At 35.4% G+C, this 26,172-nt stretch overlaps 2 protein-coding genes across 2 annotated transcripts; both read right to left on the bottom strand.

Moving 5' to 3' along the window:
• Positions 1–825: 825 nt before the first annotated feature.
• Positions 826–4,071, bottom strand: LOC149814386 (xylan glycosyltransferase MUCI21-like). The gene is made up of 3 exons (XM_089989914.1): positions 3,894–4,071; positions 3,557–3,673; positions 826–2,300 (listed from the first exon to the last, which is right to left on the bottom strand). Exons 1-3 carry the CDS (start codon positions 4,066–4,068, stop codon positions 1,123–1,125), a joined length of 1,470 nt encoding a protein of 489 aa, XP_089846040.1. The 5' UTR covers positions 4,069–4,071; the 3' UTR covers positions 826–1,122.
• Positions 4,072–13,788: 9,717 nt separating this feature from the next.
• On the bottom strand, positions 13,789–17,817 carry LOC149814385 (MDIS1-interacting receptor like kinase 2-like). The gene is made up of 2 exons (XM_089988445.1): positions 16,385–17,817; positions 13,789–14,211 (listed from the first exon to the last, which is right to left on the bottom strand). Exons 1-2 carry the CDS (start codon positions 17,730–17,732, stop codon positions 13,904–13,906), a joined length of 1,656 nt encoding a protein of 551 aa, XP_089844571.1. The 5' UTR covers positions 17,733–17,817; the 3' UTR covers positions 13,789–13,903.
• Between the last annotated feature and the right edge of the window lie 8,355 nt (positions 17,818–26,172).

Here is a 26,172-nt window from a genome sequence, read left to right as displayed (position 1 = left end):
CTGACACCAGCTCAAGGGAAAAAAAATGCAATCTGTCCTCACTCATAAAACGAGAGCAACAGAAGTCAGTCATAGGGACTGGTCACTTTTGAAGCCATTTTCATTACAACATTTCTATGTAGTGGAAATGCGAGTAAAAAAACACAGGGCAACAGGGTTATAACCATCCACAAAATTTTCACCGCAAACTGAAGTTCTGAGAAGCCAACAGGCGTGTGTGATGGGGAGACTGACTAGAACCCTGCCGTATGGCATACGTTTGCTGTTGACACTAACTGTAAATACATGGCCTACAGGCCATCCTCTTGGCTTTCTTTCAAAACATAAATCCAGAGAGGGGGTCGCCATTTACACTAATTGGTATTGACCCCTCTCTGGATTTAGGCCTCTTGGGTCAGATCGGGTCCAAACTCGATCCAGACCCAATTAGGCCATCGCCAATTGGGCCAACTGGCAATGATCTACTATATCTGAATCCAGTTTGATTCAATTTGGATCCAATTCAGACCCAGTCTATTTTCAAGCAACTCCACTTAGGCCAATTGGTGACAATCCATTGGATCTGGATCCGATTCAGGTAAAAGACCCATATTGATTTTGTTCCCGTTCTGACACATCGCTGGAAAACGCCTATATATGGAGATTTACAAGTCCGTTACACTTTGAATGCAACCTTTGCACTCTATTTTGGGAAAAACAGGCTTAAATCGACAAACTGTTTTGTGTTTAGAATTTTGAGACCTTGTCCCCCCATCTCCACCCCGGTAGACTCCCATCCCTATTCAAAAGACATAATGCTTTAACACAAAACTGTCAACCAAAATCTTTTCCAGGAAACCAACTGTAATTATATTAATTCCAACATTAACTATGCAAGGGCTTGATTCTGAATACCAGCCCAATAAAAGCTAAATATTGTTACAAAATAATGACGATGGTGGTGATGGTGATTATGACTACAATACTAAGCTATTAACAATATGTTACAAGAAACCTAATCAACCAAATAATGCAAAATCTATTGGACTCTTAAGGGCATGTTTGGTATGTTCTTAATCATGACCAATTTCATGACCTTTGCTTCATGAATTCCCTGGTTTCTACTTCCTGATATGTTGGTGTTCATAAGATTTTACTCAATGTTGCAACATGCAGCCGAGCTCTAGTGAGAACTTCTGTGAATCTTATGGGATCAACCTTAACATTTTGCTTGTCCATATAGACTCTCTTAGTCTCCAACCATCCTTTACTAGTGACCGACTCGGGTCGAACCAGAACCGGATCACTGCGATTGTACTCATTAGACAAAGAAGTCTCCTCGACACCAACTCGGTACTCAAAATACTTCAGACCCATTTTCCTAGCAGGCTCACCATAGTATGTCTCTGCAGCCCAGTCCAAACCCAATGGCACAATCTGTATGAAAACCGAACCGGGTTGCATGAATAAGAAATGGGTCAACGCTGCACCATGAACCCCCACCAACACCTGGGAAGAATGCAAGACCCTGTAAACCTCACCTAAGTCTGAGTTCTTCTTCGGACACAGAATCTCGACATCGAATCCCACATCTTTCTCAGCGATGCTCATGATTTCCTTCAGGTTCAACAAGACCCTAGATTTTTTCCGAGTCAGTATTGTGAGTCTCGGCCGAGACACGCTCTGTCCCGGTTTTTTCCTGTACGGGCTAAATGCCTGTGCCAGGACTGCTTGGAAGTCATGTATGCTCTTCCTTGACTTGATCAAGCCTGGGTTTATGGTCAATTCATCGTGAATTCTCAGCCCTAAGATCAATTCGCGGAAGCAATGTGTTTGTTTATCTTTACTGAAATTGATGATCTGGTGCTTTGTGAGCCGTTGGATCACGGGGCTGTATTTCGTCATCCACCAATCATGGTACTCAAGAATTACAAAAACTACATTGCCTTTGAACCTCTCACTGGTTATGTACAGAGGGATCAACCCATCATTGAATTCATGGTACACATTTCCAGTGTACCCACCGGTTGAGAAGACAACGGCTGGGATTTTGTGCTTGACATGGCAAGAACGGTGGCGATTGCCCGTAATTGGGACCGGGCTTAACTTGATCTCATCAATGGTTTCAGTTAATTTTTTCTCCCATTTTCTAGTGTAAGGCCTTATTTTCTCCTCATTGAGTTTCGTGCTTCCGGAGTGATAGAGATGAACGGTAGATGATTGAGGAGATGTACGGATGTCACCCTTCATGTAACAAACATCACTTCTGTAATCCGAACGATCGCAGCAGAGAAAACCATCCTTTTTTGAATCTTGAGTACCTAAATTTTTTTTTGGATGGAAGCATGTAAATATGTGACACAAATGATGACAATACAAATAAATATAAAGTGTTTGAGAAAATTTTATTTAGTGGCCAACCTTTTGCACCTAATTTCGAAACTAAGACTCACTTTTATGAATTTCCTTATATGGGCCGTAGGTTTCCTGAAAACTTTCAAATAGGGAACCTCAAATCCATGTTCATCGTGTAAATTGATGTTTCTGAATTTTGTGACATGATAACAGTAGGTCTCTGTTTGGCAGTTTCTGAAAAATCTGAAGCACATATCAGGAAATTCAAAAATGTGAGGCCCATTTTGGAATTAGAGGCAAAAGGACTATATACAATATGTCCTGATCTGTTCTTGACATACTAGAATTCTACCATCAGACATCAAATGGCCCAAAACAGCTAGGATGCTACCGGGCATTAGAGCCTGTATTAATTATTTATTTATTTATTTTAGATGGGCGCATTAGAGCCTGTATACCATATTGAATTCCTGGCAACCCAAACCATAAGCATTATAGAGCATTTTGATAATAAAAATAATAACAATAATAATAATGATGCTAACGGTGATGTAAAAAGTTTTTGTCATACAATTCTAAATGATCTCAGCTGAGCTCTGAAGAGTTATTGCATGCCAATCTTAGAATACCCTTTTAGTAATGTGGAGTGGTTTTGAATCTAAAGAACGCAGTCATCCCCATAGAGATGATGTGTTATAAGTTTCTAAACACTTCAATTCCCTGTGGGGTTTCCTAGCAATGAAAAAATTCCTAGAATTTTCTTATATATAAGCTTCAAAAGTAAAATCTAACCATTGGATTATGTTTAGCATATTTTATTTATTATTTTTATGTGTTAAAAGTTGACTCAAATATGATGTTATATACCGTTTTTTAAACCACCCTTGTTTTTAAGAATTGTGAACTGTCAAAACTAAAATCATATGGTGTATTAAATATGGTAAAACCTTCTAATATACCAAATAAACTATGCTAAACACATCTGTACGGTTAGATTTACCATAGATCTATGCAAACAAGTGTACCAAAGCTACCAGAGTCAAAACCACCGCACACACACGTATATATATATATATATATATATATATATATATATATATATATATATATATATATATATATATAGAGAGAGAGAGAGAGAGAGAGAGAGAGAGAGAGTTCCTGGAATTCTAATTCAATTTCAGGTGGTTTAATTCTCAAAATATTTTCTATTATCACTCACCATCTATGAGAGAAGAACAATATGTGGGCTGAGGAAGTTTGGCCTCTGAGCTAGACTTCATGGGTTTTTCTTTGACAGGCATGTGGGTCTTGAGGGAACCCATCGGCTCCCTTCTTCCTGCAATGGTATGGAAGAAAACAAATTAATGGGAAAACAGGTGCTGATTTAGTGAATAGAATTCAGGATAACATAAACTCTTAGTTTACATGGGGAAGGGTGAAGAGTTGCTCGGCAGGACATCCAGCATGGCTAGTTTTTCGACCAGTTGCCGCCGGCTTTCCGGTGTAATAAACGAAAAAAGAAGAAAAAGTATGGCAGTATATAGAGAGAAGAATACCCAAGTCTGCACGGGGAAGGGTGAAGAGTTGCAGGATTGAGAAGGCAGCACAAGATAGGATGAGGAGAATGAAGATGGAACGAGCAGCTCTGTGCAGTTTGCCTTTGTGAAAGGATGGTGGGATGACCTTTGACTTCTTCCATTCTCTCGGAAGAATTCTCCCCAAATGAACCATTCCTACAACAGTAAGGGGGAAGGAAGATAAAGCCTGGAATATATACTATGCAAAGGTTGACATGTAAGCCCAAAGAAGACTCATGGACAATCTGCTCATACATGACCAATACGGAAAGCAAACTCCCAACCAATTCAGTTTTTGAGTACTTAGAGAGAGAGAGAGAGAGTTTCTTGAGATTTTTAATTCCCACTTATGGGTCAATCAGGGGCTGTTTCATGGAATTTACTAAATAAACTACAATAGGGTGGTGTGTGAAATATCATGCTTTATTCCCAGGTAAGGAGGGTATTTTCGTAATCTAATACATGTTTTAGGGGGCACCATGCACGGTTTTTGACATGCAGAACGTTCAGCGTGTTGAATGAATTTGGCTGCTTCAATTTTCAACCACTATTTTTTAACAAAATTTATGTGTGTATTCAGATAATAATTCCTCTTAGTTAATGTCAAAATCATTATTAGTTGTCAGTCATAAACAAGTAGGCAATTTGCATCATACATGCAACCAATTGGATGCTCTTCTTCCTTGAACCCTCTCTTCACACTCTGCATTTTCATTGGAAATGAGAATTTTAATAATTATGACGACACACTCTCTGTCTCTATATATATACTTTTCTTATCTAATCATTAAAGGGGTGTAAGCCCACACAAGAGGCTCTGCCTTTTATTCTTTTCAACAATCAACATCTTTACAACACGTTGGAGTTGACTGCAAAATAAAAAAAATGATCAAATCGTATATATCTGCAGGATGGCGTACACACTCGGATTATCTTGTCATTCAAGTAAATATCATGATATTATATGAGTTAAGGGAATTCAAGCTACTCGCAACAATGATGATCTGTGTATTAGTATAGTTCCTTTTTGGTCAAATAAACTAGTTATGGTAGATAGTTATACATTTTGTTATCACGTCTTCCCAACCATTTGTGTAAAAACTAAGGAATTGTTTCATTATAATGGCACGTTTTAACTAGAAGGGTTATTTTTTTTTTTTATAAGCAAGCTGGGGTTAACTTAGGCCCACCCCAGCAGTCCAAATTTACAAATTACAATAATACATCAAAAAATGCCTCCCTACCTGAGGATGCCAGTCGGGAAGGTGAGGTGGTCCTTCCAAGATTTTTTTCACTCCCGATCTGACCAAAACAGTTGGGTCTTTGGTCATATTGTTTTTATGATCCTGGGACTTTACCAAATTATAAAAAAAAATCTGAAAGTGTTCGTACGTTACAGCTCTTACAACTAAATTCTTTTTAGGTTGTTGATGAGATACAGCCTTCTATTCTTCAAAACCAGTCATCCACTCCACTCTTGATGTGCAATGTCTCTTTCAACAGACTAACAACAGGCTTTAATGAACACCCCCTATAATACCTCAGTGCATGATGCATTCTGGTTGCCCAAGGTTCAGGTTTTATGGTTTGGATGGGTTTGGGTTATGTTTGGTCAAGTTAAAGTCAAGGTTATTAAACCGATTCGGGTAAGGTCTCACAAGGTTAAAAAAAATCAAATTCTTTTAAAATACAACACAATAAATGTTAAAAAATAAGAAATGGCTTAGGACATGTAAGCAGAGTCGTACCTGTGTTTTATGGGGCCTGAGGCGGAGGGAAAAAATGGGCCCCCTATTAATAGTAGGAGTTCAGGGGCAACGCCTCCGATTTTTTTTTAAAGAATCAAAATAACAATAAAATTTGCATTCACATTAAAAAAATTTAATATTCTAAATATTTATATTATATTAAATAAAAATGGGGGAACTCGGGCCTTAAAAATAGGCCCCTAAAATTTTTTTGGGCCCAGGGGCCCTGAGGCCCAAGCCTCATTGGCCTCTTTATAGGTCCGGCTCTGCATGTAAGGGAAGCTTGGATTAAAATTTTAGGTTCAGGGGATGCAAGATTGCAGAAATAAAATTACGAGAAGTTTTGGGTTTATCCGGGTTTGTTCAGATTTTCAGTCTCTCATAAAGAAAGAGTAATTTCTCTTAGAATAAAATTTAGAAAAATCAAATAAAATGTGGTTAAGCTAGGGACAGGTTAGAGAAGGTCTTGCTAAAATTTGAGAGTCTAGGTTGGTATGTTTTGAAAATTAAAAATAGGCAAAATCATGACAAGAGCTTGATTCAGGTTTGTTTCTAGACAAAATTTTATGTAGAACAAGTTTTGATGTTGGTGTGGATTTTTGATTTTTGAAAGCAAAATGTAAGTTTTTCATTGAAAATTTATTTAGAAAGTGGATCCGAATTTGAGAAGAGTGTGGAAAACCGTTCTTGAAGATCTCGAGTCTTTTTTCCTCTGTTAAACAGAGATCAGCTAGAATCAAGGATGTCAGATTGTTGTCGTTGGAGTTGTGTTGCGAAGAAGAAGAGTTACTTTGATCATGAATTCCTAAGAAAAACAAGTTTGATGGCAGAAACCAACAAAACTCAAAAAAAATGATAAAGAAAACAATAAATATGCAGAAATTAAAATAACTCAAACTTTTAAAATGCAAAAAATAATGTAAATAAGCATTAAAATAACCAAATCAAACTTACCACAAGCTTAGGTAGTCATTTCTACGATAATTGAGTGTGGGGGAGCATGAACATCACTTTGGCTAGGTTCAAGCTCCAAAAAAGGGTAAGTCAAGTGATCTAAACCCTAGGCTAGGCCATAAAAGAATTTTCACAAAGTGGTGTTGCTTAAAAGTTTGATTTTAGATCCTATCAATAGGGACAATGACTCCCTTATTTATAGGTTTTAAAATGAATCTAGATATGTTCCTACATATCGAGATCTGGGACAAGATCTAGGGCTAAAATCAAAAGAATTCAAAACTAGGACTAAGATTTAATCTCAAAGAGAAGATTAAGGGATAGGATTTGGTTTTAATAAATGTCATTAAGAGAGAAGACAACTTGGGTTGTTAATAAAATAAACAAAAATGGGTGGGACAAGCCAATCTTGAAGTTGTCAACATGAATTATTGCAAAAAGAGTTACTGACAATTGAGTTACGATAAATGAGTTAATGAGAACTGAGTTAAAGATACTAGAGTTAACAACACAACAAAAGAGTTAACGACAAATGATTTGTTGGTATATCTTTACCCAAGAGTAATAATGACAATTCATGAAAATAATAATAATAAATGATTTATCATTATTAAAATTGGATAAAAATAAGTCCAACAAGTTAACTTGTTTTGGTCATAACTTCCTATCTAAAAACCAGTTTGAGGTTAGATGGACCATATCAGTTGATATTCTATCTTTGGTAGGACTCTTATCAACAAATACGCCACAATAGGGCATCTGAATGCAAACAAAAGGGATTGAGAAGTGAATCATCATTTACATGGGATATAATTTTGCAAGCAAAAGTAATTTCACAATACGGTTGATTCAAATATGAAATTTTATGATATCGAACTTTCATAAATATTTCAAAATTTTGCAATGTGTGACTCATTCAAAAAATTTTAAGGTACAAACTTTTGGAACACTTGAAAGGATTTTTGCAATGTGCCTTGCGATACTTTACAATTTTGCAATTATTGAACTTCTGTAAATTTTCTAACTTTCGCAAGTGATCATGTGAACCTTGTCACAAGTTTCATAAATTTATTAGAATTTCGTAATCTTTTTTGGAATATCACAACCTCATATGTGATTTTATTGACGAGTTTCATGGGTGTATTATTTTAGTGTTAGGATGTGCAAAAATAAAAATTTTGCATCAGTGAGGGGTTAAGCTGTCAAGAAAAAATTGGGAACTAAAATTGTTCATTCAACGAATTTGGTAAATTGTAAGGTATTTTTAAAAATGCATCATTTTTTCATACAGTACAGTCATTTTTTAAAAGATAACATCCTTGTTTGTAATCGTTCTTTTAGATTGATAACTAAATTCAACCAATTGAATTGTCGAATTACCCTCAAATTGGGATTTACTTTCTAAATATGTTATTTTTTAGGCCAAAAATATGTTTTTGCTAGAACTCTTCACTCTGATATCAGATATAAGTGATTTTTAGCTTGTTAGAAAGCTAGAAATATTTATATTTGGTTGGAATTGGTTGAAGAGGTTATTTCATGAGTCAAGGTTTGGTAAAACCATATTTCATTAAAAGAAGGCTCGAAAATGCCAAAAACCTTTTAGAAATATTCTTTAGAATATATTTTATCAAATGAAATTTTAAAACACCCTTTAGAAATGATTGAGTGTGCTTAGTGTTGATTTGGGATGGTAAAAGGCTCATTTTTTTCCTGAATACTTCGTATTCTTGATTTAAGATGAGTCATGGCATGACATGGTGTCGAAGATCAACAATCAAAGTTGGTTCGAGGAACCCAAAAACTTTTTGGGTCTCATCAATATTTTAACATGGTTCAGTGATGATAATCTATATTTACGGTTGTTAAATGAGCCAAATGGTGCATTTCAAACAACAAACCTTCAACTTGCTTGCCATGCACTACAATCAACTAGACAAACATGTTTTTTGTGATACATGATGCATCTAAATATTATATATTATTGAATCACGAGCCCACATGAGCCAAACACCTATTGTTCGGGCTAGACTCATTTATAGTTTATGAGCAGCTTGTGGCTTGGCTCACCATCTATGTGACCTAATCATGAGCAAGTCATCAACAAGACAAACCGAGTTGAGCCATGAGATGCTCAATTCATTTACTAGTCCTACCTATAATCATGATGATAATTCACTCGGGAAAATCTCTATATCTTTGGGTGAGTTTGAATTATGAATCATTTACATATTTTGAGGCGATCATATTGGTTTAATCATCATCTAATATCATACAATTAAGGGAGCACTTTAAGAAGCAAAATTACAAATAGATAGGTTTGTTATTTTACCACACTACCTGGACCATATCACATTGTCAAGTCATTATCTCCAAAACTATAGTTGCATTGGTACTCGATATACCCAACCATATAAGTTCAACAAGCATACCAGTACCAGATACTAGTAATAAATTCATCTCGAAAACCATAAAAAAAGTATTAAACTTTTGAGAAACTCATCCTGATTACTTGAGAAATGTGTATTGTCCTCTATAGAAACTAGGTTCTATTATATTATAAATGAGTATCAATATGGTTTCTATTAAAAATTTTTGCATATAAACAAAATTTCACTTTATAAGACATTATTTTTATCAAGAATTTTAAATATTATAGTTTATAAATAAATAAATAAATATATATATATATATATATATATATACACACACCAATGACTGGTTTCTTTTTTTGATTTATAACCCGAAGAAACTGCACCCAGCATGAAGACCTGGTCACATTGGCTCTGCCTGACATACCTACGGTCGTCGTGCTGACAGTGTAAAACTTCGAGGCTAGGATCCTTTCCCTCTAGGCCTATGCTACATGTTGACTTGCGCAGAGGGCGATGCCCATGAAAATCGAACCTTGACTACTCATCTAGCAGCCAAGGCCCCACCCCACTGCGCCAACTCCCCTTACGCTCAACAATGATTGATTACGTATGCATGTTTGACTATCATAATTTGTAGATATCTTTATGAAGGTATAAACTACATGTCGATCTTTTAGAAACTCATACCAATTGTTTTAGAAATCATATGAATGTTTATTAGAAATGCATATCAATATTTTTGAAATCGTATCAATATGTATTTCAAATAAAATTGTACATGTAAATTTTTAAGCCTTCACGTACTATTACTAGTACCTCTACTCTTACCATTGAAAAGGAAATTCTTGAGGAGGAATCTCAACCTTTGTGGAGTTACGTACACCTTATCATTTAAGGATTAACAGTTTTAACTCATACCAATGAGTGGGCCCATGACTTTTGGTAATAAAGGCAAGTTTCATAAAAAAAAATCTTTGTAAAAACTTTCAAAAATCAATATAATCCTTTGTTGAATTTTGCATCTACAAAGGAGTAAGAGTCCATCATCAAAGTTAAGTTATGACATGATTTTCTGATTTCAGCTTTTTGTTAATTTCTTGCATTTTACTTTCAATTTTCAATTTCTTTTAGATATTATTAGATATTCTTAGATAAAATCATAGTTGGGTAGATTTCTATGTAGATCTATTCCCAGGTTTAAATCAATATACCTGGGTGTGTTTCTACTATTTGTAATGTGAATTATTTGCATATTTTGTGAAGATCATATTTCATATAATCAGCCTACAATTATAGAAGCATTTTAGGAAACAAAATCACAAAGAGATAGATTCTTTATTTTGTTGCACTTGCATTTGTTGGCAAGGATATTGATCTATGGATTTGGATTTTCTTGAGAATCTGAGTGTTGGATCTCCACTTCAGATTTGTATTGTTTAGCATCTCTGTCTTTAACAAAGTTAAGATCTTTGTTTCTTTAGGTTATCACTCGTTGATCATTTCTACAGCGCCAAACATCTGATTGTATTTTCTAGTTGAAATAAATATTACTATCAAAACTGGCACACAAACAAATGGAGTTTGCTCGAAGGTGAGTATTGTCAAGTCATTAATGGAATATGCCTTAATTGAGTTAGATTCATTCTCAAAATAAATTAAATTTGAGGTTAACTGTGTGTATAATTCAATCTTAATTGAAATTCTTTTAAATATTCAATTTGAGTCAAATCCATTACATAAAAAAAAAACATTTCTACACATTTATTAATGGGTTAGGATTTTGTGATATTGAAGACTCAGGGCTATTGAGTATAATCGCTTTAGTTTTTATTTTTTATTTTTGGTTAAGATTGGACCTTAGGAAGTTGTTCTATTAGGTATGTTTAATAAAAATAAGTTTTGAATCATGTGATTGTGATATATAAGTAGGTTTTTTAAGAGATCCAAAAATCATTCGCCCACATTGCAATAAAATTTCACCATTCAAAAAAAAATATTTTTAAATTAAAATAAGATGACTGATTTCCAGCTCAACAATTATGTGCCTTCAACCCCAAATATTAACCCTTTATTACTAACTTGCAAGTGGATGGTCATTATGCCCAGCTTGAAAGGCGCATTTTCACATCCCAAATTCAAACCTCATTGGTGCCTTGCAATTTTTTGAACATTTATAATATTTGGAATTAATCATAATAAGAACCCAAATCCAACTCCAAATTCAATCAAATTCCTAATACAAGACCAAATCTGACCTACTCACCTAATACAATGCAAACTTTTTCACCAAATCCAACTAAGCAGTTTAGGATAAATCGAATATATAATCCAAATCCATACCAGCATGGGCATTCCTATGACATGATTAGCCTAATTCATTTAGAGAGCTCTTTTAATCCAAAAGTAAAATTTTATGTTTCGGACCATGCAATCTGACAGTTGATCCCATCTTATAATATGGATTATGATGCTTCATTCCTAAGCCAAATAAAACTATGAAACTTGTGTTTTGTGGTCCTCCCTCTCAAAGTGAGAGAGATGGGAAGTCATTTTACAAGAAGGGAGAACAAAAATGTCCAATTATCCTCTTTCTCACCTTATGTTGGCCGGGTAATAGGGAAGCATGTCACCTTTTAAGCCATTTTGATGCAAGAAAATTTCTATATCCTAAGGGTCTACAAGAAAATACCACTCAAGAGAGTTGCAGCCAGTAGGAGAAATTCTAGCATCCGCTTTGGAGAAGCTGACCAAACACTGACACCAACTCAAGGGAGAAAAGAAAAAACCAAAATGATCACAAGATAATGGAAAGACTCTTAATTTTGACAGAGATGGACAATTGACTCAAGTGAGGATCGCTTGTCTCTGCGATTTGTTATCACACCTTCATCAGTTATGCCACCCAAAATATGTGGTTGCATTTTTGTATTTCCTAGTTGGTGCCCTATTTGCTTCTTGCTCTTTTAATTTTCAAAAATCCGTTAAGATTGTATTAAAAGTGAATCAACTATGAGTCTATTCAATTGGATTTACATTTCAAGATTAAATTAGATGCAACCACTTAATTTGAACCGATTTCATTCAAATGAATATCTGATCCAAACCGATTTTCATATCGCTCCCAACTCCATGCCCCCCCCCCCCCCTCTTTTAGATAGAAGTGCACCAGATCCTATCATATAGTTTGTGGTCCTCCCTCGTAAAGTGGGAGCAACAAAAGTCATAGTGATGGGGACTGGTTGTCACTATTTTTTAATTCATTTTCATCATAGAGCATTTTTATGTAGTGGGACTGCGAGTGAAAATGCATGGCAACAGGGTTTATGACCATCAACAAAATTTTCACCACAAAAAGTTCTAAGAAGCTAACAAGCGTGTGTTATGGGGAGACTGAGAACAACTCTGCCATATGGCATACGTTTGCTGGTGACACCAACTATGGTATCCATAGAGACCAGATCAAGCCAAGGGGCAGGGTCTAGTTTGGATACATTTTTTACCATGAAAATTGCATTTTAATTAAGGTCTTGAGCATAAAAAATCAAAGAATTAAATTGATATATTTTAAATGCTATAAATTTCACATTATTTTGAGTTTTATATTTGGAGATATGACAATAACAAGATAAGCAATTTAGAACATATTTTATTTGGCCTACAAACCATGCAGCAAGGAAGATATTACTCCACTCACCTTCTACAAATCCAAATTCATGCTGGTTGGCCTTACAAATTCATTTTCGTCATCTACTCAGCTTACCCAACAAGAAATCTCAACCTCATAAAAATCACCCTACCCAGTTAGATTTTGCCTCCACATTTCATCATCCAATCAGACTGAGGCTATTCTCTGTGGCAATCAAATCTAGATATACACATTTACCAACATATGTCCAAAATTCATTCTAAAATATGTAAATGAATACTTAACCCCCAAGTCAAATATCTAAAACCAGAGTACAAAAGGGATGACACTGTGATGAATATACATTTCCTAGGTACCCCGACTCTGCTTAACCAACCTACCAATTTTAGTTCTACATCTAGTTCATTGGGTCCAACCTGCTAGACCCAGCTCTCCAAAGCCTCAGACCCACAGGGACTACGGAATCCACTGCACTCACCCACTAACATAGAAGTGCTTTCTAAGCCCAATGTGAGTTCAGAACTTTGTTTTAATATATATTTTACTTTTTTTTTATTACATGACTTTCTAGGATTCACGTGCTTGTTTGTGTTCATGGGTTTCTCAAGCTGCAGAGATGTCTCTGCACCATTGATGTCAAATTCTTTTAGGATAAAGCCAAATGCCAAAACTAGCATTCTTGACAAGATTGAACCCTGCTTGGCAAAGGAGGAAAGATGTTTCCGGGTTGCCACTATCTTCCCAAAATGATCCATTTTCAAAATCAAGCGATATGGGGTCCAGTTGCACATGACCTATATGGGGCTATGCAAATTAAGGTTTTCTTTGCTTAGAGTCTAATCTTGGTCGTCCCGCATGCACATGACCTATATAGAGCCGGTGTGTTTCTGGTGATGAGAAGAGAAATGGTTCTTTCAGTAATTATCAAAGAAATAGGACATTTAAAACTATTGATTGCCAAATTTGAGCGGCACAATCAGCTTTCTTTAGAAAGGTATTGGTGACCGACACTATAAAGAAACATCCAATAAATTGATCGATGTATGAGTTGATTGCTATAATAGTATTTGAAAAGTGCGAAGTACTCCAAAAGAAAGATCTACCATAGATACATATGGACAGTGCAAGATCAATGTTCAACACTGGCTACAAAACAGGCTACCCCAATGGTATTGTGCAGTAGTGTTTCTCAAAGTGGAATAGAATGGAACTACATGGGCATGAATTGGGACGGTTGGTTCACAAGTTTATTGAAAATGAAGGCTCTCAAGCATGTAGTAGTGGCGGACTTTTTGCAGAAAGTTGCTGTGAAACATCACGCATAGTGGGCCGAGTCTTTGGATTCACTTGTGTGCACATGAGTGCGAGTGTTGCTGCATGGGTCACTTTCTCTGCAACTTCACCCACTGGGGGCAAAATGCGCTGATCCAAAACATTTTCAAGCCTTAATTCTTGTTGATTTAATATGTATGATATGAGTTCCCCTGGATGTTGTCCCATTAAGACCTCAAGTGCCACCACCCCAAAGCTGTAGACATCACATTTCTCCGTTACGCGCATGGTATATGCGATCTCTGCGAAAGCAAACATCATCATTGATTAATAAATCAATACATTCTTCTCAGATTACTTGTGCTTCAAACACAATTTGATGATGGCGGATGTTTGGTGCAGTGGTAAAAGTACGTACACCGGCTATCAGTATGGAAACACAGGTTTAAAATGCAAACACAAAATACTAAATGCTACATGGAAATGCTAAATGGTTAGAACCATGTTAGTCAAGGCGTGGTTAGGTGATCAGGCCCGACACACAAAATACAGAAAATCACTAATGTGGAATCAATTTTCTGTGTAAAATTCAAACACAGAAAGTTGCTACCAGCGTTAGCGATTTTCTGTGTAAAACACAAAACACAAAAAAAATGCTACATGCAAATAGATTTTCTATATAAAATACTCGGGCCCAATCACTGGATCTGTTCCCTGTCTTAGTCTGTGTGAGCAGATCCAGTGTTTGGAGCAGAACACTTATAAAGTGTTCTGACATACCGTGGGGAGCGATGTAGTGGCTGCCCCTCTCCATAAAGAGAGTTGGGGGCATTGCACATTTGTGATGTGCCACTGCACCTTACCACCCTCCATCTTTCCCATATACCTAGGAGTGTTAACGGGACAGGTTTACCATGATCCAAACTGGATCAAACCCTATAGGGTTCGGGTATGGTGACAAATAACCTGATTAGGATCCGGGTCTAGACCTGAAGGTCCAATTAATACATGGACCCAGGTATAGTTTATGAAATTTTATACCAGACCCGGGCCTGACCTGAATTTTGATTAAGACCCACAATTTTTCATTGTAAAAATGATAACAAATATTATTTAGTTCATATCGGGTTCGAGTATGGTTTCCCTTATAGTAGACCTGACTAGACCTGTCAAGTTTGGACCCGATACCATAACCGAAAATCTAGTCAAAGTTTGGTTCCACTGGGGTCTGAACCAAACCCGATCCGTTGACACCCCTACATATACCCTGTCAGTTGTGGGGCCCAACAACAAAAACAGTAACAGTTTGGGAATCTGGTAGGGTTGGAATAAATTACTCGATGATTTCCTACAGGCAATCCAGCTTAAAAAAGGCAATGGAGAGCATACATCTTTTTGAAAAGACCTATGCAGCTGAGAAGAAACCTTTCTACGGATGTTCTAAATCAATGGTTGAATTTACGATGGCTTCGTGTTACAATATGCTCGATCCCCCATTAGTAATTAACGTGATAAGGTTCCTTGGGATAACGCTCTTCCGATAAAACGCTCACTCACAGACATATCAAAAATTAAAGAAAAGAGGATTTCACCTTCAAGTAGATGTATCTTATATATGTGTAGTGAGGAGAATATTGTGCATCTATTTTGGGAGTGCAGTTTATGCAATGGTATGTGACATCTTCCATCCAATGAGCTAAAGTTTAAGGCAGTTACTTATTGCTTAACATATAAAGAAAAAAAGGTAAGAAATGGAGCTTTGGTTAGAGATGTTAGTTGTTCATTACATGGTGAAGCATTTTGGATTGAAAGGAACAATAGGGTCTTCACGAAAGATTTTCATTCAGTCATGTGGGTTGAACATCGCATTATAGGAGAACTGAAAGCACGTTGAGTTTAAAGTGCCCTTCGCGTTGAAATTGTCTATTTTTTTCAAAGTCGGGGGTTACTTTCTCTGTAATTGTATGATCCTTTATAAATGTTCTGTTCAAATTTAGCTTGTTCTTATGAAGAGTGATTCAATCAATATAAATATCTTATTTTTCTTAAAAAAAAAGAAATTACAGATTTTCTGAAAAATAGGACACAAGAAGCGAGAAGTTTTTAATTACCAAATTAAAAAAGAATGTGGTATTGTCTTTACTGGTCATGGTGTGTCATTGGCGCATCCACGTGTGTTGTTGTACTCTTTAATGTTTTTAATTACCAAGTTAAGTGGAATAACCCTTCACAAGATGATCCTTGGTCACTCTTAGTCTAAAGTTTTAAAGTTTCAAATAACTCTATGTACCAAATCATGAGATTGAAATCCATAATTAAGGGGTGTCCCTTGCTGCAAGGTCAAACTAGGTGTACACCTGAGTGGGCAAGGGACATTCTGGGTATACACCAACCAAGTTCACCGTATGTGTAATCGGTGATAGGTGTTTTTTAATCATCCTTGCTGAAGTAAATAAATAAAATTAACACACATACCTGGAGCAATGTAACCATAGGTTCCTGCAGGCCTGGTCCTGTGAGATGTGTCAGTCTTCAACAGCCTTGCAATTCCAAAATCAGATATGCAAGGTTCAAAATCTGAGTGGAGCAGAATGTTGTTGCTGGAGATGTCACGATGAACGATTGGTTCCAAGTGATCATGGTGCATGTAGGCTAAGGCATGGGCGACACTTTTTATAATATTCACTCTCTTAGCCCAGTCTAATTCCACAGCTCGTTCACCACAACATAACATGCTTGTCAAACTTCCCCTTTCAACGTACTCGTACACCAAAAACATGTTTCTAACATGCCAACAGAATCCATGTAACTTTACTATATTCCGATGACGAATTTCCAATAATGTTCGGATCTCATTTATGAAACTTTCATGATTGATCATATCATCTCCTTCAGATTGATCAATTTTCTTAATCGCCAAAGTTTGACCTGTTTCAAGGTTTGCCCTGTAAACCGTCCCAAACCCTCCTCTTCCAATGATATACTTGTCCTCGAAATTCTTTGTGGCCTTTATGATATCGTCATAAACAAGTCTTCCATCATAACTCCATATGGAAAACAAGTCCCCACCATTAATCTCTCTTGGGTAGCTTCCTTCTTCTTTCTTAACATGAGTTCTACAACATTTGGCATAAATCCCAATGCAAACAAGCACAAGTACACTTGCAACAGAAAAAAGAACTATCTTGAGCACTCTAAGAAATCTTGCTTTCTTTCGATCATTCGTGTCTATGAAAGACTTGCAAGGGGGTAAGCCTTGTTTGGCTTCTCCACATAGACCATGGTTTCCTTCAAATGCCTCTGGTGGAGCCTTCAAGAACGCTGTGTTGCTTGGTAGAGGACCTTCGAGATCATTGTACGAGAGATCAACTGACGTCAAACTGACCATCCCATCCAAAGATGAGGGAATTACACCTGAGAGTCTATTATGAGAGAGGTTGAAGTTCATCAGGTTTCTTAGTTTCCCGAGTTGTGCGGGTATTTGTCCACTAAGTGCATTCCCGCTAAGGTCTAATGAAATTTGTAGAGATGCTAGATTCCCAATTTGAAATGGAATTGTTCCACTTAACTCATTGTGACTCAGATTCACACTGATTAAGTTGGCACAACTTCCAAGTTGTTGTGGTATGTCTCCACTAAGATTATTCATGGACAAATCAAGCCATTGTAGCATGACTAGCCTTCCTATCTCAAGTGGTATTGTCCCAGAGAGTCGGTTGTTGCTCAAGTTCAGCTTATAAAGCGATTTCAATGCGCCTATTTCTGCAGGAATTTCAGCATTCAAAAAATTGGAAGAAAGTTGTAGCTCCTGTAGCTGAGCCATATGCACAATTGATGATGGAATGGTACCAGTTAAATGATTGCTAGAGATATCCAAGTGTGTGAGATTGTGACATCCTCCCCAATCTGCTGACAGCTCACCAAAGAATTGGTTGTCATACAAATCAACATATGCTAGGCTTGGAAGCACCCCAAAAGCTTCTGTTATGTTGTACCTGATTTGGTTCCCATTCAATCTCAGCCTCCCTAAGCTTGTACAATTTGTTAAACCTCTCGGTCCAAGCCCCAAAAACTTGTTGTTCATAGCACCAAACATAGATAGCCGCCCACCATTGCAGATTTCTGATGGTATGGATCCCGATAGATGATTATTGCTTAATTCAAAAATTTGAAGGTTCAAAAGGTTTCCTATAGAAGGAGGTATTAGACCAGTAAGAGAATTATCAGATAACTCTAAATCAGTGAGAGGCTTCAAGCTTCCTATTTCTGGAGGGATGGGTCCAGTCAAATTGTTTTCATAGAGAAGCAAATTCTCAAGATTGGACAAGTTTCCTATAGAGGCAGGTATTAGACCAGTAAGAGAATTACTATATAAGATTAAATTAGTGAGACGCTTCAAGTTTCCTATTTCTGGAGGGATGGGTCCAGTCAAATTGTTGGCATAAAAGTACAAAGTCACAAGATTGGATAAGTTTCCTATAGAGGCAGGTATTACACCAGTAAGAGAATTACTATATAACGCTAAAACAGTGAGACGCTTCAAGTTTTCTATTTCTCGAGGGATGGGTCCGGTCAAATTGTTTTGAAAGAAGTACAAACGCTCAAGATTGGACAAGTTTCCTATAGAGGCAGATATTAGACCTGTAAGAGAATTACTAGATAATGCTAAATCAGTGAGACGCTTCAAGTTTCCTATTTCTAGAGGGATGGGTCCAGTCAAATTGTTGTGATGAAAGTACAAAGTCACAAGATTGGACAAGGATCCTATAGAGACAGGTATTAGACCACTAAGAGAGTTACTAGATAAGTCTAAATTAGTGAGACGCTTCAAGTTTCCTATTTTTGGAGGGATGGGTCCAGTCAAATTGTTTTCATAAAAGTACAAAGTCACAAGATTGGATAAGTTTCCTATAGAGGCAGGTATTACACCAGTAAGAGAGTTACTATATAACCCTAAATCAGTGAGACGCTTCAAGTTTCCTATTTCTGGAGGGATGGGTCCAGTCAATTGGTTGTGAGAAAGGTATAATATCTGAAGATTGGATAAGTTTCCTATAGAAGTGGGTATTGTACCGGTAAAAAGGTTATAAGACAATTCTAAATCAGTGAGGGTCTTGAGGTTTCCTATTATAGGTGGGATGAACCCGGTCAACTTGTTTCTGAAAAGGTATAGAATGGTGAGATTTGAAAGTTCTCCAATCAAAGTAGGGATTGTTCCAGTGATTTGATTGCCATTTAGTTGAAGGACAGTGATATTTTTCCAGCTGGTGAAAAAGTTGGGAAGCAACTCTCCACCGATCATGTTGTGAGCCATTAGGAGAATAGAAATGTGGGTGAGGTTGGCAAGAGAATGTGGCAGGACACCAGAGAAGTTGTTATTAGACAAGTCGAGGTAGGAGAGACTGGAGAGGCTGCCAATCCCCTCTGGAATCGATCCGGAAAGGTTGTTGCTGCTGAGATTGAAGGCTGTGAGAGTCAAGAAGGCTGAGAAGTTAATGGAATGGAGCGTACCCGTTAGAGTTGTGTTTGGAAGATCGATCCGGACGACGCTCCTTCCATTATCATCACAGACTATACCGAACCAATTACCACATGGGCCACTATTGGTAGAGTTGATGTGCAGGGACCATGAATTCAGGTTGGGATGGTGAGACTTGAGACTGTCCCTGAAATTGATAAGTGCTTCAGCTTGGGCTCGCAGTTGTTGTGGACGACCCACGTCTTTGGACAGCAAGAGAGTCCAATATTGCATAAAGAAAACTACAAGAAAGAACAATTTCACTCTCCCCATGACTGAGCCACTCAGCAGTGAAAGAACCCCTTCTCCCTCGCTCTGTGAGTGAGAGTTTAAATAGTTGGGGAAGCAAGGGAGTCAATTCATTGGTAGGTGGTGCAGATCCAATTGGACCGTGACGTGGGTCTGTATGAGCCACTCAGCTGTCATGTTTTTAAACTTTTACTGAGTAGATTACGGGCTCAAGTCAGTCCATCTTGTACTTTATTAATTTGGGTCCATACGTGAACTTGTGGCTTACAACTTTCTAGTTGTTAAAAGACTTTGCACAAAGAACCAGACCTTGACCCAGACCAAGCCAAACCATTGAATATGACTTTTAAAGGAGCTCAACCACCATCAACTGCACTATTAACACTTAAAATTTATGTCATAGTAATTAACGTGGATGCAATGTAATAAACAACTGGAGTTCTACATGTGAAAAATAAGACACGAGGATTCATATCTTTCTAATCTTTTAAACAATAAAAACTATTAAATTTTTTATATCTTGAAGTTTAAGAATATTTTTTATTAATTAATTAAAAATATGAAAGTATTGTTGGTATATACCTATTAAAATTGTCTCACCATATAATTGTGTCTGACTTGTCACACTAAAAATGACATGCCATCCCAACGTTACCGACAACTCTATTTACATGTGGGAAACTCGTTTCTAAAACCTGAAATCAAGAGTTACCGAAACTTGTGGGAAACTCGTTTCTAAAACCTGAAACCAAGAGTTACCGAAACTTGTGGAAAACTTCTAAAAATGCATGGAAAACCAACTTCTCTTTGAGTGAGAAACCCATTTAACTTCACATGGAAAACCTAGCTACTTACTTTATATATGGGAAACTCATTTCCCTTATCTATGAAACATGTTTTCTGTACATTTTTTGTATGTTTTCTTAAATAAGAATTTTCTTTTTTAATAAAAGTTAAAACACCAATTTTATTCAAAATTTGAATTTTTTATTTTAAAAAGCTGAATTTTGTACATATTTCATATTGGATCAAACTTAGAAATTTCATCTAACCACATTATTTTTTCTTATTCATTGGTTCTCCATATATAAACATATCCTGAATTTAAATACTATATTGACGATACTTAATATCTGATTATGCACTCATTTATATAAAATATAACCAACTTTATAGTAGTTTTATAGTTATAATCAATGTAATATTGTATTTTATAAAAAAATAAATTTATTAATTCTTATTAGTTATGAAAATGATAGTAAAGAAGTAAGGTTTTTCAAAATTTAACAAGATGCTTGATGCATGTTCTTAATATTCGTCATGTACATTCTTAATATTCTTCATGTACATTCTCTCTCTCTCTCTCTCTCTCTCTCTCTCTCTCTCTCTCTCTCTATATATATATATATATATATATATATATATATATATATAGGGTTAACATTTGCTCATGTAGACATTACCTACAAATGTGTTTTCTTTTTTCATTTATTTGTTTTTTTTTTGTTGCTTTTCATGAAGCTAACCTTACAGATGTGATTTACATGTTTAGTTTAGCGGAGATCAGCTCTTAGATCATCCGATTACAACACCTAGGCATGATTTTGACAGAGATGGACAATTGGTTCGAATGGCTTTTCAAGTTAATAAGGTTTCGCTTCGGCTTAGGGAGGTCAAGTTGTGACACCTTGTCTCTTTTTGTTATCACTCCTTGTTCATTCTTGCTACCCCAAATATATGGCTGCATTTTCTGTGTCCTATTTGCTTCTTACTTTTTCAATGTTCAAGAATCCGTTAAGATTGTGTTAAGAATGCCAATCAACTATGAATCTATTTAATTGGATTTACATTTCAAGATTAAATCTAATTCGACCACCTAATTAAATCAATTGAATATGCCAAAACCATATCACTCCCTACTTCATGCAGACCCCCCCCCCCCTTTTAGATAGAAGTATAATCGATCGTATAATTTGTGCTGGTGAAACCTGTGATCCTCACTCAACCTATGTCCCAATCATCTTCTTTCTCATACTGTGTTGGCTGGGTAACAAGTCGGGTGTCACCTTTTAAGCCATTTTGACGCAAGAAAAATTCTATATCATAAGGGCCCACAAGAAAATACCACTCAAGTGAGTTGTACCCATTATGAGAAATTTCAGCATCCGCTTTGGAGAAGCTGACCAGACCATCGGGTCCTATATGGGATACGTTGACAGTAACACTGACAGCAACTTAAGGAAAAAATGAAAAAAAGAAAGAAAAGAAAATGGTTACAAGGTAATGGAAAGAGAGGCTTGATTTTGACATAGATGTACAATTGGCTCAAGTGACTTTTTAAGTCAATAAGGATTGGCTTGGGCTTAGGGAGGTCAAATCAAGATCCCTTGTCTCTACCATTTGTTATCACTCCTTGAAGGTTCAAGAATGACACCCCAAGTATGTGGCTGCATTTTTTGTATTTACTAGTTGGTGCCCTATTTGGGCCTTACTTTTTTAATGTTCAATAATCTATTAAGATTGTATTAAAAATGAATTAACTATGAGTCTATTTAATTGGATTTACATTTTAATATTAAATCTGATGTGACCACTTAATCTGAACAGGTTACACCCCACGGAAACATACAAGAACGCAACAATTAATAGCTTGCCTCAAGTACAAGGTTCATTGATCAACATTGAGATTGTTACTTAAATCTTTGAATCTTGGACTTCGCAATGACTTAGTCAAAATATCTGGCAGTTGATCTTTAGATGATTTATATTTCTTATATTTCTCTCTTGGCCAGTTTATCTCTCTCAAAGTGCAGGTTGATCTCTATGTGCTTACTCCAATCATGATATATTGGATTAGCTGCTAAATAAGATGCTCAAATATTATTGCACCACATGATGGGTCACTTGCTTAATTGAACTCCTAGTTCCTGAAGCAAGTTTTGTATCTATGTAATTTTTGCATTGGAATTAGTTAGTGCCCTATATTTTGTTTCATTACTCGACTTGAACACAATAAATTGATTGTCTGAGCTCCAAGATATCAAGTTGGGTACAAAAAAAAATTGTATATCCTCCTCTAGATTTCTTGTTGTAACTCACCAACTTTTAAACCTAATAGGATATTATTTTATTTATTTATTTATTGTTTAAATGCACAGCGGAAAACTTTTTGAAACTACCCTTAAAAACTTTTGGCCACTTCACAAGTTTAGAATCAAATCATTCAAAAAATTAAAAAGCAAAAGTGTTCAGTCCAGTTCATCTGAACAACCCAGAAGTCTATATGTCCTGCGACATTCATCCATCTATGCATATGGATCTGAAAAGAGTAAAGTACGTAGAGTGAGAAACAACATGTCTCAGCACAATTCTAGAAACCCTTACCAGGTCTCGCCTATACATATAACACAGAAACACCCAATGATTACAATATAACTACATAACATTTACATCATTCATAAATTATATAGGAAAATATGAAACACACATATTATTATATATGGATAACTATACAATATATGCATACCCTTTATGCTCACACAAGCAAACAACTTACATATACTGCTATGCATAAATAAATATACACATCGTGTATACTCTTATACGCACAGAAATGTCAACATATAATTATACATACCTGTAGTATCTACATCTTTAACAAAGTTAAGATCTTTGTCTCTTTATGTTTTCACTCATTAATCATTTATACAGCCTCGAACATCTTATTGTATTTTCTAGTTGAAATAAGTATTACTATCAAAATTGGCACACAAACAAATTGAGTAGGTTCAAAGGTGAGTATTGCCAAGTCATTAATTGTATATGCCTTAATCAAAGTTTGATTCATTCTTAGAATGAATTAAATTTGAGTATAACTATGTGTATGGTAACTCAATCTTAATATAAATTCATTTAAATATTTAAATTGAGTCAAATATGTTATATACGAGCTTTTCTACATATTTATTAATGGGTTAATATTTGGTGATACTAAACACTCTGGACTACTGAGTATAAATCACTTTAGTTTTTAATTTTGTTTGGTTAAGATTTGACCTTATGGATTGGTTCTATAAGGTTTGTTTAATAAAAAATATGTTTTGAATCATGTGATTGTAATATATAAATAGGTTTTTTAAGGGCTTCAAAATGCATTCTCCTATAATCACTACAAGGATGAGGGTCAATAGCGATGACTTTTCATACCGCTATTGCCTTATTTATCACCACTATAGGTCTATAATGGCGACAAAAAATGAACGATAATTTTTTGCCTTAGTTGAGTAATAACAGTGACATTTATCCGTTGTCGTTAATGTATGACCCAACACCGATGAAGAATCTTACCAAAACTGGGAACACAAATAATGATGACCCACCCTATAGCAGTGACATTTCGGTGTGTCCTTTATAGCTTGTAATAGAGAGAATTAACTTGTTATAGTCAATAACTGCGAAAAGTAAGTCATTATTATAGGTTATGACGGTGATAATTAAGTGACTGTTATAGGTTGTAACAGAGACCTAGAGTTAAGGTCTATAACAATGACACAGGAATGTTGACGTTATAGGTTTTAAACCTGCAAAAATAAATTTTTTATTAGTTTTATTTTTTTTTACATTACATTAAATAAAACTGCAAATACAATTCAAATGTACACTTTGAACATCCGCAAACATACATCTATTCAAATATAAACATACACTTCAAACATCAATTCAAATATAAACATGCACTAGTGTTTATACATTTTCAAACATACATTCAAATATAAACATACACTTCTCCAATCTCCTCAAACATTCATCCTCTCCAACCTCCTCAAACATATATACATTCAAATATAAACATACACTTAAAACATGGATTCAAATATAAACATACACTAGTGTTTTTACATCCTGAAACATATATTCAAATATAACCATACACTTCTCCAACCTCTTCAAACATTTATCCTCTCTAACCCCCTCAAATATTTAACTTCAAATATACTTTCAAATATCAATATACACTTTAAAAAACAAACATACTTCAAAAAACAAACACACATCATAGCCAATTCCCTCTCCTACATCCTCTCCAAACCTGCAACAAACACACTTCAAGAATGAGTACAATTTGATGATTTAAAAAAAATGTAAAAAAAAATAATTATGACAATGTTAATAACATTATGATTGAAGTATGAGAAGTCAGCCTAATAACTTACAGATGTTTTAATCATATTATGATTGAAGGCTTGATAATGCTTTCGCATTTTTCTGCTTTCATGATAATCTAGAAAAGCATAAAGATAGCATTAACAAAACATCTTTTGACATTCAAGATGATATCAAGTTTAATTCAATAAATAAATATATATATATATATATATATAATCAGTTTCACACTAACTACAACATCTTATTATAACACAAAGGCAAAAGATATAGCAATAACACATGCACTTACAATACACTTATAATTTTTTTTATTAGTTTTAATTTATTCAAGGACATCTTGGTGAGAAACCTTGGATCAGTCCTACAAGTCTTTATTTTGAGAGCTGTCAAGTGAGGATTAGTAACTTCTACATGTTTCATATCAAGTTCACTAATTATATAACAAAATGAGAGAGAGCATCCATTATATATTGAATGCTATGATAAATAATGTAACGCCCCAACCATTTAACTCAAAAAATTTAGATTTTTTTTTTTATAATACAACAAAATACCAGTTAGCTTATCCGGTCCAACAGTTGGGCTAGTTACAGGGTAGCACAAAGGGTACTCGAGTAACATTTAATACTAACAATAATGATATGTCCAAATTTATTTTAAATCCATTAACAATATATCAAAGGTTTATTAGAGTTATTTTGTAGGATCACAAAAATGGAATCTCATGGCTTTGTCTGCAGTGACATCCACAATTGCCCCGATAATTTTAATTGCTACCTACAAAATAATAATTCAGATGGGGTCAAACTACACCCCATCTGAGTAAGAATTATTATATCCATATGAATGTGTTTAGTGTTATGTGTACATGTATATGTGCAATACATTCACAAAATGTTATTGAAATAATAAAATTCGTGTAAGTTTTATAAGATTCATCTAATCAACCAACTCATGGTGAAAGCATTAATGAAACTATGCATCTAATACATGATTCACAATTATATTATAACAATTGAAATATGATGGAAAAAATTAACAAAACTACGCACCACATGAATGACTCATATTTATATTATAACAATGTCAACTACAAGCATTGAATGTACTTAAGAAAAATTTAGTATCTCTTGTTAATTATCGTATGCATACACACAGACATTCGACGTCATAGTGAACCGAGACCACATGAGGGTCTGTTATGATTTTTCAATTAATACCCTATGTGACTAGTCATACAGATACTTAAAGGCGACAATTTGTGATCGAGAGAGTACTCCCCAATGATAGCTAGAATTATGATGTGCCCTGGTAACTTCTGTAGAAGACT

Source organism: Nuphar pumila, chromosome 15 (genome assembly GCF_984573655.1).
Source record: "Nuphar pumila chromosome 15, dmNupPumi1.hap1.1, whole genome shotgun sequence".
NCBI lineage: Eukaryota > Viridiplantae > Streptophyta > Magnoliopsida > Nymphaeales > Nymphaeaceae > Nuphar > Nuphar pumila.
Note: the sequence above shows the minus strand (reverse complement) of the source record. Positions and strands in the feature narration are given on the sequence as shown.

What these genes read in the sequence shown, in the direction of transcription:
- LOC149814385 (XM_089988445.1), bottom strand. Translation starts at nt 17,732, where the DNA reads ATGGCTCAGCTACAGGAGCTACAACTTTCTTCCAATTTTTTGAATGCT. An exon ending in CTATGGTTACATTGCTCCAG is followed by an intron (nt 14,212 to 16,384) that starts GTATGTGTGTTA and finishes TTGCTTTCGCAG; the next exon opens with AGATCGCATATACCATGCGC.
- LOC149814386 (XM_089989914.1), bottom strand. Translation starts at nt 4,068, where the DNA reads ATGGTTCATTTGGGGAGAATTCTTCCGAGAGAATGGAAGAAGTCAAAG. An exon ending in CCTTCCCCGTGCAGACTTGG is followed by an intron (nt 3,674 to 3,893) that starts GTATTCTTCTCT and finishes ATACCATTGCAG; the next exon opens with GAAGAAGGGAGCCGATGGGT. An exon ending in TTGTTCTTCTCTCATAGATG is followed by an intron (nt 2,301 to 3,556) that starts GTGAGTGATAAT and finishes AAAAAAATTTAG; the next exon opens with GTACTCAAGATTCAAAAAAG.